This window comes from Vicia villosa, linkage group LG3, assembly GCF_029867415.1.
Source record: "Vicia villosa cultivar HV-30 ecotype Madison, WI linkage group LG3, Vvil1.0, whole genome shotgun sequence".
In the NCBI taxonomy this organism is placed as follows: domain Eukaryota; kingdom Viridiplantae; phylum Streptophyta; class Magnoliopsida; order Fabales; family Fabaceae; genus Vicia; species Vicia villosa.
The window spans coordinates 14,612,387-14,628,183 of NC_081182.1; the positions used below are offsets into that span (position 1 = coordinate 14,612,387).

At 31.8% G+C, this 15,797-nt stretch overlaps 1 protein-coding gene, 1 long non-coding RNA gene and 1 other non-coding gene across 3 annotated transcripts; 1 reads left to right on the top strand and 2 right to left on the bottom strand.

Annotated features, from left to right (window-relative positions):
* Positions 1-1,578: 1,578 nt before the first annotated feature.
* On the bottom strand, positions 1,579-6,970 carry LOC131660390 (guanine nucleotide-binding protein subunit beta-1). Its single transcript, XM_058929634.1, has 6 exons — positions 6,644-6,970; positions 6,465-6,559; positions 4,607-5,031; positions 3,849-4,206; positions 2,367-2,480; positions 1,579-1,913 (listed from the first exon to the last, which is right to left on the bottom strand). Exons 1-6 carry the CDS (start codon positions 6,747-6,749, stop codon positions 1,878-1,880), a joined length of 1,134 nt encoding a protein of 377 aa, XP_058785617.1. The 5' UTR covers positions 6,750-6,970; the 3' UTR covers positions 1,579-1,877.
* A 166-nt stretch (positions 6,971-7,136) lies between these two features.
* On the bottom strand, positions 7,137-7,208 carry TRNAE-UUC (transfer RNA glutamic acid (anticodon UUC)). The gene has a single exon. It is a non-coding gene; the product is annotated as a tRNA-Glu (tRNA).
* A 7,060-nt stretch (positions 7,209-14,268) lies between these two features.
* Positions 14,269-15,308, top strand: LOC131654967 (uncharacterized). Its single transcript, XR_009299611.1, has 3 exons — positions 14,269-14,374; positions 14,491-14,550; positions 15,008-15,308. It is a non-coding gene; the product is annotated as an uncharacterized LOC131654967 (long non-coding RNA).
* Positions 15,309-15,797: the final 489 nt, after the last annotated feature.

The window sequence follows — 15,797 nt, forward strand, 5'->3', positions numbered from 1 at the left end:
TGGGATCAAATTAAATGAGAATGCATTTTTGTTATGGAGCCGAAAGGTAAAGAAGTGAATTGAATCTTCTCCAACTTTTTCTTTCATGCCCTATCTCAGACAATTCTGAACTGTTGGATTAGTCTAAACCGTTAAAAGATAACAAAGAGAAAAAATAGCATTTAAAGAGGAGAGAAAATTTTCATTCTTTTATTTTCTTCATGTTTTATGTTATTCCTTTGCATTATCAATGTTATGTTTTATTATCATATCAATCATATTGAAATAAAAAATAACAACACTCAAATTAAAGAAAAATTGCTCTACACAAGCACATTTCTCATTACCGGTGACCACACACGGTGGCGACAAGATGACCTTTGAATGTGTAGCACCGTGTTAGTAATAATGGTTGGCGAGTTTTCACCGTGACAGCGACATGATCTTTGTCGGGTTAATTTTTTTTAAAGAAAACATGTGAAGGTGACAGCGACATGATCTTTGTCGGATTAATTTTTTTTTAAAGAAAACATGTGAAGGTTATATGGAGTATATTTTTCGACATGATCTTATTATTTAATTATGATGGTTGTTCATGACGACGACTACGTGATATTAAAATGGAACACTGCATTTTTGTTTTTTACAATATTGAATATATATTTTATTTTTTATGAAACTTTTAACCTTTGTTTACAGTGGAAGTAAAGGTTATTTAAAAAAAAAAATTAGGCAATTTATAAATCTTTTTCATTTAGCCATAATTAGTGTGAGTTGATTGAGTTCAGCATCTTATAGGCAATATTCATAGATTTTTTTAAGTTTATTTTTATAAGCTCTCAAAGATAATTTATAAAAATAATTTATAAGCTCTTAAATTTATAAAAACAAGTTATAAGCTTTTAAATTTATTTTATCTTTTGTTAGAAAAATAATTTATGCAAGTTTTTCATAAGTAATTTTGATTGTGTTATAAGCTCCAAATAAATTGTTTATCCAAACATGCCTTTAGTTAGGGTTACATATTTCGATTCATTTTAATTTTTATTCAACAATATATTTCAACAATATATTCATGTGGTTGGCATATTTTGTATGAAATGATGTTAAATATATACATTTTTAAAGATTTCAACACTTGTTTAATTTTCAAAAAAATTCTCCATTTTTATTTTAAAACATGTTCTATTTTTCACTGTTTCTGATACTGCTTCTGAGTTGTGTGGTTCCAGAAGTACATCTTTGTAATCGCAGGATAGGTGGTTCTAGAAATGCATTTCCGATATTCTCCTGGTATAAGATAGAATTTCTAAGGTCCATACTGGCCTAAAACTTCTATAAATATGGGGCTCTCATCTCATATTTCTTATCAAAATAAATTATGTTTAAAAATCATAATTGGGCTATACATTCTTAATTAGTAATAAATAATGTTTTATATATTTCTTAAATTATTAAATATAATGGGGCTTTCTCCTTTAGAGTAGAGTTGGTTTTGATGGGGCAAAGTTGAGAAATTAGGACACTTTACCAAAGGTTTTTAATGTAGAATTTATTTTGGCCAAAAGTTACACAAGAGTTGCTTCAATAGGAGAAAGATTTGATTTTACAATGGAGATCCAAACACCTCCTTACCTGATCCAAATCTCATTCAACCACTGTAAACAATACATTTAGTTCTTCCAATGTTTCGGTTTTAAGTTATAGACCTAAATCACACACACGAACCAATGAGCATGGAGATAAACAAAGCTGCACTAGTTCCACTGCTAAATGTTATAAACATGGAGATAAACTTTGCCTTCCAATTTTGGATCAAAGTCAATATCATAAGCATCACTGTTGGATTGTGATGAACCACAATACCCCCCTACAGGGGGGAAGCTCTAACAAAGGAGTCAAATCACCTTCCTATGCCCTCCAAATGCCCATATCTGCATGATGCAAGTAATTATGTCAAATATGTATTGTATTGAATACCACATCCATGAAATCCACATACATCGGAATTCCTCGATACATTATTTGATGTAAATATACATTGGTTAGCAATGCTAGTAGGATTTACCACTGACTGGAGATAAGTCCCAGCATAATGACCAGAAGATTCATTTATGAAAAGTCCTAGACAATCCTTAATAAAGTATGTTTTGGAGTTCTACTTAACATGTTAAACCATTATAAGCTGGCATGGCATCATAAATATATTGCTTCCAATTTTTGCTTGATTCCTGATTCTTTTTCAAAGTTTCCTTAGAGGAAGGAAAGCTTATAAACTAACAAAACACATAAATAAAAACATAGTTCTTTTTAAGTTCAATCCTACAATCATCCTATGCCACATGTAACCTACAAGTTTAAATTATCAGACTAAAATGCTTGCTCACCTTTAAATTTGTGTCCCAACTTCCTGTACATAAAGCGCTTCCATCAGCAGACATACCCAAACAGGTGATCCTGCCCTCGTGAGAGTTTTGAAGGGATCCTAGATTCAAGACCACCTGCAATCAAATGAAGAAGCAAGTATAGTTAGTCTTATTGGTAAAAGTATCACTATGCACAACCACAGAAATACAAGTACAAATAAGTGTAAAAAGAAAGCATTGTCAAAATATAATGTTATGACTAGATGTTACAAGACAGAATTCCATATTATTTTTGTTCAGGTTGCTTTTTTTGAAAAATATGGCAAGTTTACAAAGTCTGAGATTTTATATTAATAAGAAAAATCCCCAACAAGAAGATAAACCTTTAATTTTCCCTTCAAAACATAAACATTAACTCCTTTTACTGGCCTGCAAAACAAAGTTTTAGGCAATGACTTGAGACAGAAACACCATCCAACTCAAGAAGCCAATAATGTGACATCTGCTACAGTCCTTAGAAGTACAAAACAAAATAAACAGCTTTATAACAACTCCACAACAAAAGGCATTATATTGTGATAACGAAAAAGAATATCAGAAAGTTATGAGCCAATTTATAAACAAGATAATGCCAAGTGAACTTATCATGATTAATAGACTCAGGCCCTATTCCAACACAAACTTACCACAGGTTGAAATGTTGAAAGTAAAATAGAACGAGAATTCACCCCCAAATCGAATATAGAAGTAAAGCAAACAACTAAATAATAAGAACTAATGATGTTGTTATGTACCACAGAGTATCTTATTTACTATATAAGCCAGTTCTTCTCTGCCAAGCCAGAAAGATGATATCCTATCTAACATAATAGAAGTTATGTTGAAAAGAATAATTTTTAAACTTTTAAAGAACGGAATACATCACTTCCATGACAATATTTCTATATTTTCCCATCCAACCGTGAGTTATTATCATATTATATTAACGATCAACCATACAACATTTGATAAAAATTAAAATTTGTAGCTATGTAATCTTACAGTGAACATTTACTTATACTTTTGAAAATTATTACACATCCAACTGAAGATAAAGTATCAAGTAGTTTTGAAATTTTATGATAATTTGTAAAATTGATCTACTCAATAAGAAATTTTTTGACAGTTGGATTCACAGTGAAAATAAACAACCATAAAGAAGCATATGTTTCATTAAAAAGCTAAAGTTTCAACTAGGGTAGGAAGCAATAAGTAGAAAGAAAATATCCTACTGTTCTTTTGGATTAAACTAAAGCACCAATTACCTTTCGCAATAAAGTTTCCCAAAGCATTATAAGTAGAAATAAAACAGGCTGCTGTCATTTTAGGTTAAACTGAAGAACCAATCACTTTTGCCAAAAGTGTCCCACAGTAATCCCCAGTTTACAGTGATGTGTGAGGCTATACGAACAGAAAGAAAACACCCTAATTTTGTTTTACATAATACACGAAAGCAACAATTACCTTAGCCAATAAAGTATCCCAAACATAGCAATCGCCATTAGTATAGCCAGCAATAAGAAGTCTTCCAGATATGGAAAATGCAATGGACGTCACATGTGCCATTTCGTTGTCCTGGTGTTGCTGTTTATATACTTGAAGTTGGTGTCCAGTCCTAATGTCAAACAATCTGCAAGTTCCATCCTCAGAGCCAGTTCCAAATCTATTTCCATCAGGAAAGAATTTGACAGAATTAACATCTCCCTCATGCCCATGAAATGTCCGCACTGCTCGACTTGCCACACGAGTGTCCCACAATCTAGCAGTCGCGTCGCAAGAACCAGAGACAAACAATTTGGAGTTGGATCCATTAATGGAAATGCTGAGAGCGGACAAAGAAAAAAAAATATTTCTTAGCAATGATTCCATACTAAAAAAGACTATGCTACTGATTTTCATCTCATATATAGATTTTGTTATTATTAAAACAGCATATACAGCATGTCATCCAACAAATTACATTCTATACTTGCTACAATATTTTATGGCAATGGAGAGTAGGATAGGGGTATTCTATAATTTATGAAGATGGTATAGTTTTAACATTTAGCGAGCACGCTTCTTACCAGTGAGATTACGTTATTTTATCAGTGTGTGAAGATTATTAGAAACAGTTTTATTGACATTTATACAGTCTCAATTTGCTACTCAGTTGCAAATAGTTGTCTAAGAATTAAGAAACAAATTCTGATTCAAATTTATCCAGTAATCTCCTAATGTACCTAAGTACATCTGCAGTATGTCCAGACTGAAACTCGCCTCCAAAAACAGATGTTCTAAGGCCAGTAGTAATATCCCATAAAACACATGTCTGATCTCCAGAACCAGTGATTAAGTGAGTGTCTTCACCTGGAACATACTGACAAGATGAAACATAACCTTTGTGTCCACTAAGCATCCGTGAAACATTTAGATTCCCATCTCTATCAGTGGGAGAATTAAGATTGAAAATAGAGCAAACACTGTCAAGGCCCCCACAAGCAACAGATTGACCAGTCGGTGAGAAAGCACATGTCATGACCCATGCACAAGGAAGCTTTATAGCATGCGTTTTCTGGCTTGTTAGAGCGTTCCACACAATTAATCTTCCATCTTGGGATGCACTAACAATCCGATTCTTTTCTGAAGTCCAATCCAATGAGTACACCTGTAAATTTTAAATGAATGCATAGTTAATGAGTTATCAATGTTGCTATGTCGTAAATAAAAGCAAACCCGCATATCTCACAATTAACCAAAACTCAAGCTATCCTTGCTATCTATCAAAATAAGTGATCAAAGAAGTAAATGACCCTTGCTCAGGCTAGATGACTCCAAAAGCTGACAATTATAATTTTTTAACATTTATACTATTTTACCATTTCTAGCGCTTTATATCTTTTTAAAACCGTTACAAAGAAGGCGTACGTGTCTTGTATGCAGTGTTCTCAAATAGCGGCGCCAATGCCATGGCCGCTATGGAGGATATACATTATGGTTTTTGGGCTCAAAGCAATGGTAAATATCGGCCGATATTGTGAGTTTTTCCACCACAATCCATTATAATAGCGCCGCTGTTATGGCGGGATTTTGGCTCTCCGTCATGGACCACCATCTGCCATCGACAACATTGCTTGTATGCACTAAATAAGTGCAAACATGGTGCCAAAGTCATAGATAACCGCCATGGAGTAATTACCACTTCTAGCAATTGGTTTTCTCGTTATGTGTGTGGTGTTATCCTTAAATCTGACAACCATTTTTTACATTTCCTGTCAAATTGTTAATGGAGAGGCGTCGAGGATCTGGCCGCAGATGATGGAGACATTAAACAGATTGTAACCATATGGAATCCCTTGAATTTAAATGTGGTTGCAGTTGAGGACTTTCTTCGGCGGCAGACAAAGTTGGTTGTTTAGATCCATTAGCAAACAAAGTTGCATTGAAAGAGATTGAGCGCTTTTAGATAAAGCGGGGATTTAGGGGTTTAGATGTTGAAAATGAACACCACCCCAAACCTGAACGTTAATATGAAGTTGAAAACGATAATCTATCTCTAAATTGACAATAAACACTAGTGAGGGTTGTATTCAAGATTTTTAAAAACGGACAGTTACCATGAAAATGACAGCCATAAAATGGTATTGGAAGGTGGTGATAAAATGGTATTGGAAGGTGGTGATAGCGATACCTTTATTCATTGTTTTTGGGATAAAAAATAAATTGTTATCAATTCACACCGCAACGACAGCAATCAATGTCACGACACCTGTACCGACCGAAATCGCAAAGACTTTAAGCGACCGTTATTTTAAACCTTGGTGGTCCGCGACGACCGCAATCAGTGTCGTGACACCTGTACCGACCGAAATCAAAGCCTCTACGGTGGGTTATTTTAAACCTTGGTTGTACTTGTACTAATCTTAATCACATGAATGTCTCTTAAATTTTCAGTTACAGTGAACTAGTCAACTGAATACTAATGTTTGATACTAACTAACAAAATTTCAATAACCAAACGAAGTATTAAAAACATCAAAAATATTTATAGAAATTTAAAAAAAAATTGAATTGAATAAAATTGAATTGAACTGAATTTACCTTTCCGGTATGACCTTGGAGCGTTCTACAGCAAAGAATATCAGTAGGACCAAAAGTAACCGGAGCTCTACCTTGAGACCTAGCATATCCAGCAACTAGGGTTTATTCAGTTAGACAGATCTAATCAAAATCGAATTAAACAATCAAATAGAATAAAAAAAAAAAAAACAAAAACTCACTATCCGTATCAAGCAACGAAAGCCGTCGCTGCTTCAACTTTTCTCTGAGATTGTTAACCGTTTCCGTTGCAGCTATGTGACGTTCTTTCAACTCCGCAACGGACATTTTTGTGAAGTGATTGAATGAATGAAGAAAAAGGAGGATGAAGATGAATTTGACCTAATGAAATGATGAATCAACTATTACATCTTCCATTGATTTTTAGATAGATAGAAACAAAAACGGTTAGAGAAAGGTGAATGAAATAGCGTTGTTGATGTGTGAATGAATGAATGAAAGTGTGAAAAGAAGAAGAAAGAAAGAAAGGTTGGGTTGAAATGAAGTTGAAATGGAGTGTTGTTATTATTTACTGACGCCGTCGGGTCCACTTTCTACATCTGTCACTGCAAAAGCATTATTGTATTATTGAGATTGGACCGGTTTATTTATTTACGGGTTTTATTAAATCGGTTCAAGAGAAGGAGTCATTTAAAAAAGATGGGAATGAAAAAGTTCCGATGCCGGGAATCGAACCCGGGTCTCCTGGGTGAAAGCCAGATATCCTAACCGCTGGACGACATCGGATGCTTGTGATGGTTTCGTACAATTTAAATTTATATTCTCCGTACATAATTTTCTACAATCCAGATCTTGCTATAATAATAATAAATTTATTTTGTTTAAAAATATGCTAAATAGGCCTTTAATTAATCTAGCCTCTTAAGTTAGAAATATAAACAATTTGGTTTATTTGTTTTCTTCAAATTTTCTATCACAATTATAAGGTTTAATTGCAACTTTAGTTCCCCTATTTTGTTTTTTTCTTGATTTTGATATCTCTATTTTAAAAACTACTATTTTAGTCCTTTTTAAACTTTTCTATTCAGTTTTCGTCCTCCTATTTTGCTTTTTTCTGCAAAATTAATTCTTATTTTTGTTTCTTTTTCAACAGAAAATTCAGAAGGGGGACAAAAATTGTGATTTTAAAAATAAGGGGATCAAAATCGAAAAAAAAATAAAATAGGAGGACCAAAGTTGTAACTAAGTCTAATTATAAAAGTGTAAGATTTGTTTTGATGGAGTACAAATTTAAGTCGATATATTTTATTAAGTTTTTTTAGAGTTTTGTTTTTCCACTGTTCCTTTTCATATTGGGGTGATTTTATCTAGTCGAAGTGTAATTCAAAATTTCAAACTGAATAATTTTTCTTGAATTATCCCAATTATTTCGATATTTACTTTTTTCGTTTCTACCCTTGTAGTTTTTTGTGAATACATACAATTTTTGGTCTTATCTTACCTTTCTTTTTCTTTGATTTCATTTTTTTAGTCATTTTTTATATTCAATTCACAATTACAAGAGATGGAACGGCTCTTTTTTTGAATCCCTACCTAAATTTAGAGTAGTAGCAGGACAAATTTAGATAGATAGTCATAGATAACTAATGAATATCTACTATGACATATACATGTGTTTGTTCCATACCGTAAACCATATGTTAGTGTGAAGATTATCAAGGATAATTTTATTAATGAATTTAAAGTGTGCCCTTTGGCTTAAAAAAAAGGACTCGGCTAAAATATAGGACATGTTATCCACTATCTCAACTAATGACTATAATAATTTAATAGAATTTGATTTTAACTAAACTCATATTAATAGGTCAATTATTTCTAAGAGAGAAGTTGGTAAAAAATACCAAATTTCCCTTGTTTGATTTGGAAAGAAGGAGAGAGATTATTTTGTTGTGGGTCTATGTGCCTTTTTCTTTTCTGTCGAAGAAAGTGTTTTGTTTTTATATGCTCTATTTATTTTTAATATGCTAGCTACTATGAAATGAGATCGATTTGATTAATCCATTCCATAAAGCTTGATGTTTTAAAAACAAAAAGTAATATGTTGCAAACTAGAAATTTTAATATGACGTTTTTTTATATACTTTGCCTAACAAATTTTTTAAAAATAACAAATTAATTAATTATTAATTTTTTATGATATTAATTTTTTACAATATTTTTTGTTTTATTTTTTAAAATATGTACATTCTATTGAAAATAAGTAATAAAAATTTATAAATTATTTACTTGAATTTAAACTAAAATAATTAAATTAGTTTGACTAAAATGTTATTTGTTATAAGGGTATTATAGTATTTTAAAAATACACAACACCTCTCTTTTTTCTATCACTTTCTCTCTTACATTATCTCTCGTATGTTTCTCTCTTCCCACTTTCTCTCTATAATCCATCACACCCTAATAAAAAAGAAATAGAATATAAATGTTATTTTTACACAACCTTGTTATTATTAAAGATATTTTTGTATATTTAAAAATTACTAATATTTCTCTCTTTTATATCTTTTTTACTCCCTCGTACCAAATAATATTTCAATTTTTTTATTTCTCACATTTTTTCTCTTTCACTGCTCTTTTATTTATTTCTCTCTTCTCACTTTCTTTTCACAACCAATCACACCCTAAAAATGAAAGGCAAACTTATAACTATTGATTGAAAACACAATATGTCTATCATGGACCAGAAAATACTTGGATATTGCTCAAAACCTCAATGATAATATTAATTATGTTAAAAAAATATTATTGGGTTATATTATAGCTTCTTAATTTTCCTTAACTTTTTATCTATTTCTAAAATTATTAAACATGTTAGGTCTTCCTCCTTATTCTCAAATTTTAATCGCCACTAAATTTTGATTAGGTCTCAATCCCAACAAAACATAATCTTAAAAAATAAATCGATATCAATGCAATAAATGATACGCTACTCTATAAATTGAAAGAGTTCATACAATCACTTATCCACAATAATGCTGAAGAAAATAAAACTTCAATTATGGATTTTGACTTGTATACAACTTCAAGCCAAACTCTTCTACGCAATCTTTATTCGATCGACGCTTCAAGAATCTACCAATATCACTATTTCTGCTCCAAGCCTTCGTCTGTAGCAATCAACCATTTTATTCCCCCAATTCTTTGAGCAGTGAATTGTCTGAAAATTTGAGAAGAACTCCTCATTATCCGTAACCTTCCACACAGTTACTACTAAGATAATCTAGAAAAAAGAACCCCCATTCTTTTCAGTGAAACTTGTTAGCACCAGTGACTACTCCTCAATCTTGAAACAAACTAAAAAAAACTTTAACCAATCTCCAAGAACAATTAGTTTCAAGAAAGCATCTCCCCCAATCATTCAAAGATCTTTCAAGATCAAGATCTCAAATATAAATCGGGGTTGAAGAAGAAAAGCATTCAAGTGCTAGAACTTGGAACTTTACAAAGTGAGAGTTAATTTCACATAAAATCGCAAATGATTATGAAATTCCACATATGTAAACATGTTGATAAAAAGTTTTATATGTGCTCGAGTTTAAGTATAAAAATGAGTGGTAAAAGTTGGTAAGATTTGAATCAAGAGTAATGCATGTATTGAGTCAATTGAGCAAGTGAGTAGAATGAAAGCAATTCTGAGTTTTGGCCCATTTTTCACTTGATCTGTATCAAGCACAATGTATGATTTGATTTAAAGACCCTATGATTCTAATTATGTATAAACTGTGACTTGAATAAACTACTAAAGGCCCTTAAAAAAATGTTGAAAACTACTTGATTCGAATCATGTAAAAAACCTTATTCGAGTCAAATTGTTTTGAAAAGTTTTGGTTCACCTTTGTTGGATTTGATTCGAATCAAAATGAATGTGTATTTGATTGATTCGAGAAGCACTTAAAAACTCAATTTTCATGATTTTAAAGGTAGTTTGAGATTTTTCTTCACACCTAACTTAAACCAAACACGTATAGCTTTTATTCCACAAACTCATGCAATCGACTAAAAACATATTGATCAGATTTAAATGTAACCATTGTTTTATGCATGCTAAAATGATAACAAAACAATTTCAAATTTGATTCAAAAGATGTGCAATCATGATGGACACTCAATAAAAAATAATAAACGAAAGCGATAAAACAAGCAACAAAATAACCGTAGTGGGTATGCTCCTCCTGTATATGATAGTAACATGCAATAGTCTCCCCCTAGGAATGTGCAGCCACATACATTCTCCCTCTTTTTGATGATTGGCAAGATTTCACTTGTAATTGAGTCGACTATGAGCTAAAAGCAAAAATGCTTGTGCTCCCCCTAAAATATTGCACAAAAACCACAATATAAAATGCATAAAGCAATTCTAGACTCATTACAACTTTCTCCCTCTTTGACAACATCAAAAGGAGATACCAATTGTTATGGATCAAGAAACCAAACAACCAAATACAAAAAATAATTCCAGATGAACATATGCGCTAAATTGCTAAGAAGAATATACAAAAGCAAATATTAGATACAAAACAAGAAGATAACACGCTACATACAACCAAATGCAAATAGACATGAAACACAAATGTTCAACAACATAAAATAAGTGATCAAAACTATCATGAAATATAATACATTAACAACTTAAATAATGCATGAACAAGTATATGAAGGCTCAAATACAAATAATTAATAATACGTATTTAAAAGACTTAAATGTCAACTAGACTAACCAAAACATTATGGTGACTGTGAGAAACATGCTACAAGACAACAACTAGTTGCATGCAGAAGAAAACATTATGGTGATTGTGAGAGAAGGAACCTAGTGTTGGAACAATATACCATTGGGTATACTTACATCTGTTCAAGTGTGCAGGAATATAGATTAAAATTTTGTTACAAAGTCAATTCTGATACTGTATGGAACATCTAAAGAGAAGCATACAAGATACAGATTATGGAGATTAAACTCTAAATAACCAAATTCTGAAGGAGGTCAAATTCTGAAGAAAGTTAACCTCTGAAGGATTAGATCCTGAATATCCCAGACTCTCATCAAGTCAACATTTGAAGATTGAGTCAACCTCCGAAGACTCAGAGCCTAAAGGATAAGAAGTTGAGACCCAGACTTTGAAGACTCAGATTATGAAGTCAGTCAAAGCTCAAGGACCAAGGATTTTTGGACAAGTCACTATCACTACTAGAAATATGGCCTACGGCCACGCTAAATTTTTCCACAACTCAAAAACTGTGGCCACATATAGGTTTTAGCCAGAGTTTTAAAACCGTGGCCATATGTTTTGAAATATTGAATTCGGAGTGTGAAACTGTGGCCTTTTCTTCATTTGCTACGGTTAATAAGCTGTAGATATTTTAAGCTGCAAATAAAAACCGCGGCATTATAATTTTTACTTCAAACTGTGGCCTAAGCCCAAAAAATATAGTCCGCCAGAACTTCCCTTTTTTTTAGATTCTCCCTTGTTAATTATTTTATTTTCTATTTTTTTAATTTTTTAATTAAAAAAAGAAAAAGAATTGAAAACGATACAAGTGCCATTGGTACTTCTTAACCTAATTTTGTCCTCAAAAAACCCATCTCTCTCTGCAACACACCAACCCATCTCCGTCAAATGCGCCGCCACGAACCAAGGCGAGCCACAAACCCAAACCCAACCTCAATCCTGAAATCGTGTCTTCAACTTTGCTGCCGGACCCGACGCCCTCCCTGAAAACGTCCTCCATAAGGCCCATTTGGAGCTCTACAACTGGCGTGGATCTGGTATGAGCGTGATGGAAATGAGTCATAGAGGTAAAGAATTTCTTTCCATTATTCAAAAAGCAGAATCAGATCTGCGTACCCTTTTGGATATCTCCTTGAAATATTTCGTTCTTTTCCTCTAAGATGACGCCACCACTCAGTTCGCCGACGAAACACTAAAACACCAATGCCTCAGTACTGCAACTCACTCCCTCAAACAAAAATATCAAACCTTCATGTTTCTGAGCTCTATACTTCATCTTCAATTTCATGGGTTAGTCTTCTTCAATAAATTGCTCAGTTATGCTTAAAGATTTGAAAACTCTCAAATTTCTGTTGAAACCTAATTTTCTTTTCTTTCTAATTCGATTTTAGCCTTTGATTGTGTTTTTTTGTCTTCCTATATATTTTTGTATGTCTTACTATATATTTGTTTTTCATTTTTTGGTTTTGGTATTATTACTTCTAAGATAAAGAAAGTTGTTCACCGTGAAATCTCTCTTTTTTTCAAAACACCACTTTTGTATTAACAGACACATTGAAATAGTTGATAGTTTAGTTCACAAGAAGCCCTTGCTATATCAACTTTACCACCTAATGCAGTAAGTCTGGATATCATTCATCCATAGGTAGGAAAAATAATTTAGTATATACTAATAATCTAATTTTGTCATCCAAGTGTTTGCATTTATTTCTTGAATGTAACTATTTTTTTGTTCCAATTTTGATCTTTCAAATCCAGAATGGTTAATAAGATTGGATAATCAAAGAGATTGAAGAGTTTTAATCTCATTACACTTCACGTTTTTGTTTCAGGGACAGAGACTCAACAATTCTAGTTTGTAGTTTGTTATCTAATTGCGATGTCATAGTTCTTATTTCGCTGAAGGTAAGTTACACAAATTATTTCTTGACATTCTAATTTAAACCTCACAATTTATAGTTTAATTCATAAAAAATGGAGTGTTTTTAGTTTTCACATTAGGTGATTTGAAATTTCAGAATATGTTAATTTTAGTACATGTTAGGGCTTTTCTATAGGGTAATTACCTATTGCTTTATTCTTAGTTCATTCATTCTTGAATGATGCTTATATATTCATATGGAAATTTCTAAGTTGAATTGACTTCTTGCAGTTACAATTCTCAAAATCAAATTTTTGTGCAGTGGCTAGGATAGCTGGAATGTCCTCTCTTGAAGCTTTTTCTAATGCTGAGTTTCTTTGGGTAAAAGTGGTAATTTAATGTGTTTTATTTAATATTTAATCTCTGTCAAAAGCAAATTTATTTGTAGAGTATTTCTTGCTTTAGATCTTGCTAGCTAGCTAGCTTGGTATGTCCTTTGATAGTGTTACTCAGTTAGCTTGTAGTAGCTTAAACTAGTGGGGATGTTGCTGGTTGTGATTCCACCGCTATTGTTTTATTTATTTTATGTGTGTGTAGGATTTGTCCTTCTCATATGCTTGTTGCATATTCTAGAATTTTTAAACTTTCTCAATGATGAATATGCCTCCATTTGTGAATAGTGTGATTAGCTAGCCCGCATGGTTGTTTCTTGTAAAAATATTGTGATGACTTTTATGCAGATCAAAACTTAATTGCTGGTTTGTTTGGATGAAGTAACAAGTTGGACAATTGAAATGGGTGCTTAAAAGAATTAGGGAGAAATTTTTTCTAGACGAGTCATTTTTATCTTTATTATTTGTGTAAGAATGTTGCAACTTTTCTAAACTTGTGATATTTGTTGCTCATTCTATCATGAGCATTTCTGGGATTGGATAGATTTTATGAATATTTCTATACCTTTTATGAATATCTTCCACCCTACATATTTTCTGTAACCTTGAATACTCGATAATTCAGGTACTTCAAGTCCTTCAACATTCACGTCAGTTCTTTTTACCGATAATCGATCATTAATGTTTCATTCTTGTATTAATTTAGATTAAGTTGTTTCAAAATATATATTTCATTCTTGTTTTTTGTTTTATAGCTTTCATTATGTGCCTTATTTAATATTAAAATTGTTTATATTCTAGGATTTTATATTAGAAATAAGGATGGCACCCCGATTAGTTCAGAACTGAGGCGTCAAAGAGTGATTCAATAAGTTAACAGATGAAAGTGTTCTGAAGTATATTGAACAGGTATTACTAATTACTATTAATTTAATTTGTTTCTTTAAAAATGATTATTTAATTTTCAATATGTTAGTATACTATTTGAATAATTGAAATTGATTCAACTTCACTATTTGTATCAGTCATTTGGTTGCATTCACAATGGATGTTGTTTGGTCTGCGGAAGTTGTGCTGCAATTTGGGTGTGTGACTCTTATCTTTTTCTCTTCATTCATTGCCTGACCTTTTGTATGTGATTTGTATATTTTTCGGTCGGTCTGCTCTAAGATATTGAGAGTTTACAGTGCTATCATGGTTTTAGATATATGGAATGTCAGCCACCCAAATTGCTTTAGTTTAGAGCATGGATTTGGTTTGCAAGAGAATCAAATAGCAAGGACTAAAGAAATATTAACATCACCTTAATTTTAGTTTTAGGTTGATGCTACAATTTTGCATTCTTTTTCAACATGCTAGCTGTCACCCTGAGAAACATATGCATGACTTGAATGTTAGAATTATTAATATAATACTTATGGTATTTAAGTGTGACATTGTTGTTTGTGGTTCTTTTGAATTTGGTACTTGTGTAAGTATTTACTTCACCACTTCTATCTTACTATAAACCTCATCATTGCTGCACTTTATCTTTTTATGCAGCATACTTGTGAGCAGCTTGGATTGGTGTATGTTCAACTAGAAATAAAGCTGACTGACATGATGTTCATTTGAATCCGCAATTTTGTTTGAGGTTGATGCTACCATTTTGCATTCTTTTTCAACATGCTAGCTGTCACCCTGAGAATTTCCACATGATATTATTGATGCCATTTATAAAGACATTAGTTATTATTCTTCAGTTTTTAATCAGCACCTGTATTTTGTTGGTCTAACTCAATTGATATAACCAATGTAATTGCTTGGATTTATGAAGTTCGGTCTTAAATTTAGATTTTTTTTATCAGTTATTGCTGCATCCTGAGCTTATATATGTAAGCAACATACATGTAAAATAGAATTTATCATTGATGAATAGTTTAGGAAAAATGTTATTTACTTATTCTTTAAATTTAATTATATATCAACGAAAATGTTAATTTGCTTGTAATTAATTAAATTCTAATAATCAATATTATTGTTAATTATATATATATATATATATATATATATATATATATATATATATAATATGACATATTTATGTAATGATACACAAATAAACTGTGGCAAGATAAATGGTTTAGAATGCATAACATATAATCACGGTTTTAAATTTGTGGTCATAACCAAACCGTGGCTATATCTTGAACCAAAACTGTATCGTAAACGTTAAATTGAAACCGTGGCTCTACCATATGGCCACAGTTTTGCAGTCATGGCAAATACAAACCGCGGCCTTAATCAAGCTACCTAAACCGTGGCCTAAAAAAGCCACGGTTGTTAAAAAGGC

Bases quoted from the DNA above. Each gene is read 5' to 3' on its own strand.
- LOC131660390 (XM_058929634.1), bottom strand. From the start codon at position 6,749: ATGTCCGTTGCGGAGTTGAAAGAACGTCACATAGCTGCAACGGAAACG. The intron at 4,207-4,606 runs GTACATTAGGAG...GTCCGCTCTCAG, and splicing joins CATACTGCAGATGTACTTAG to CATTTCCATTAATGGATCCA. The intron at 1,914-2,366 runs GTGAGCAAGCAT...TGCATCATGCAG, and splicing joins GTTGGGACACAAATTTAAAG to ATATGGGCATTTGGAGGGCA.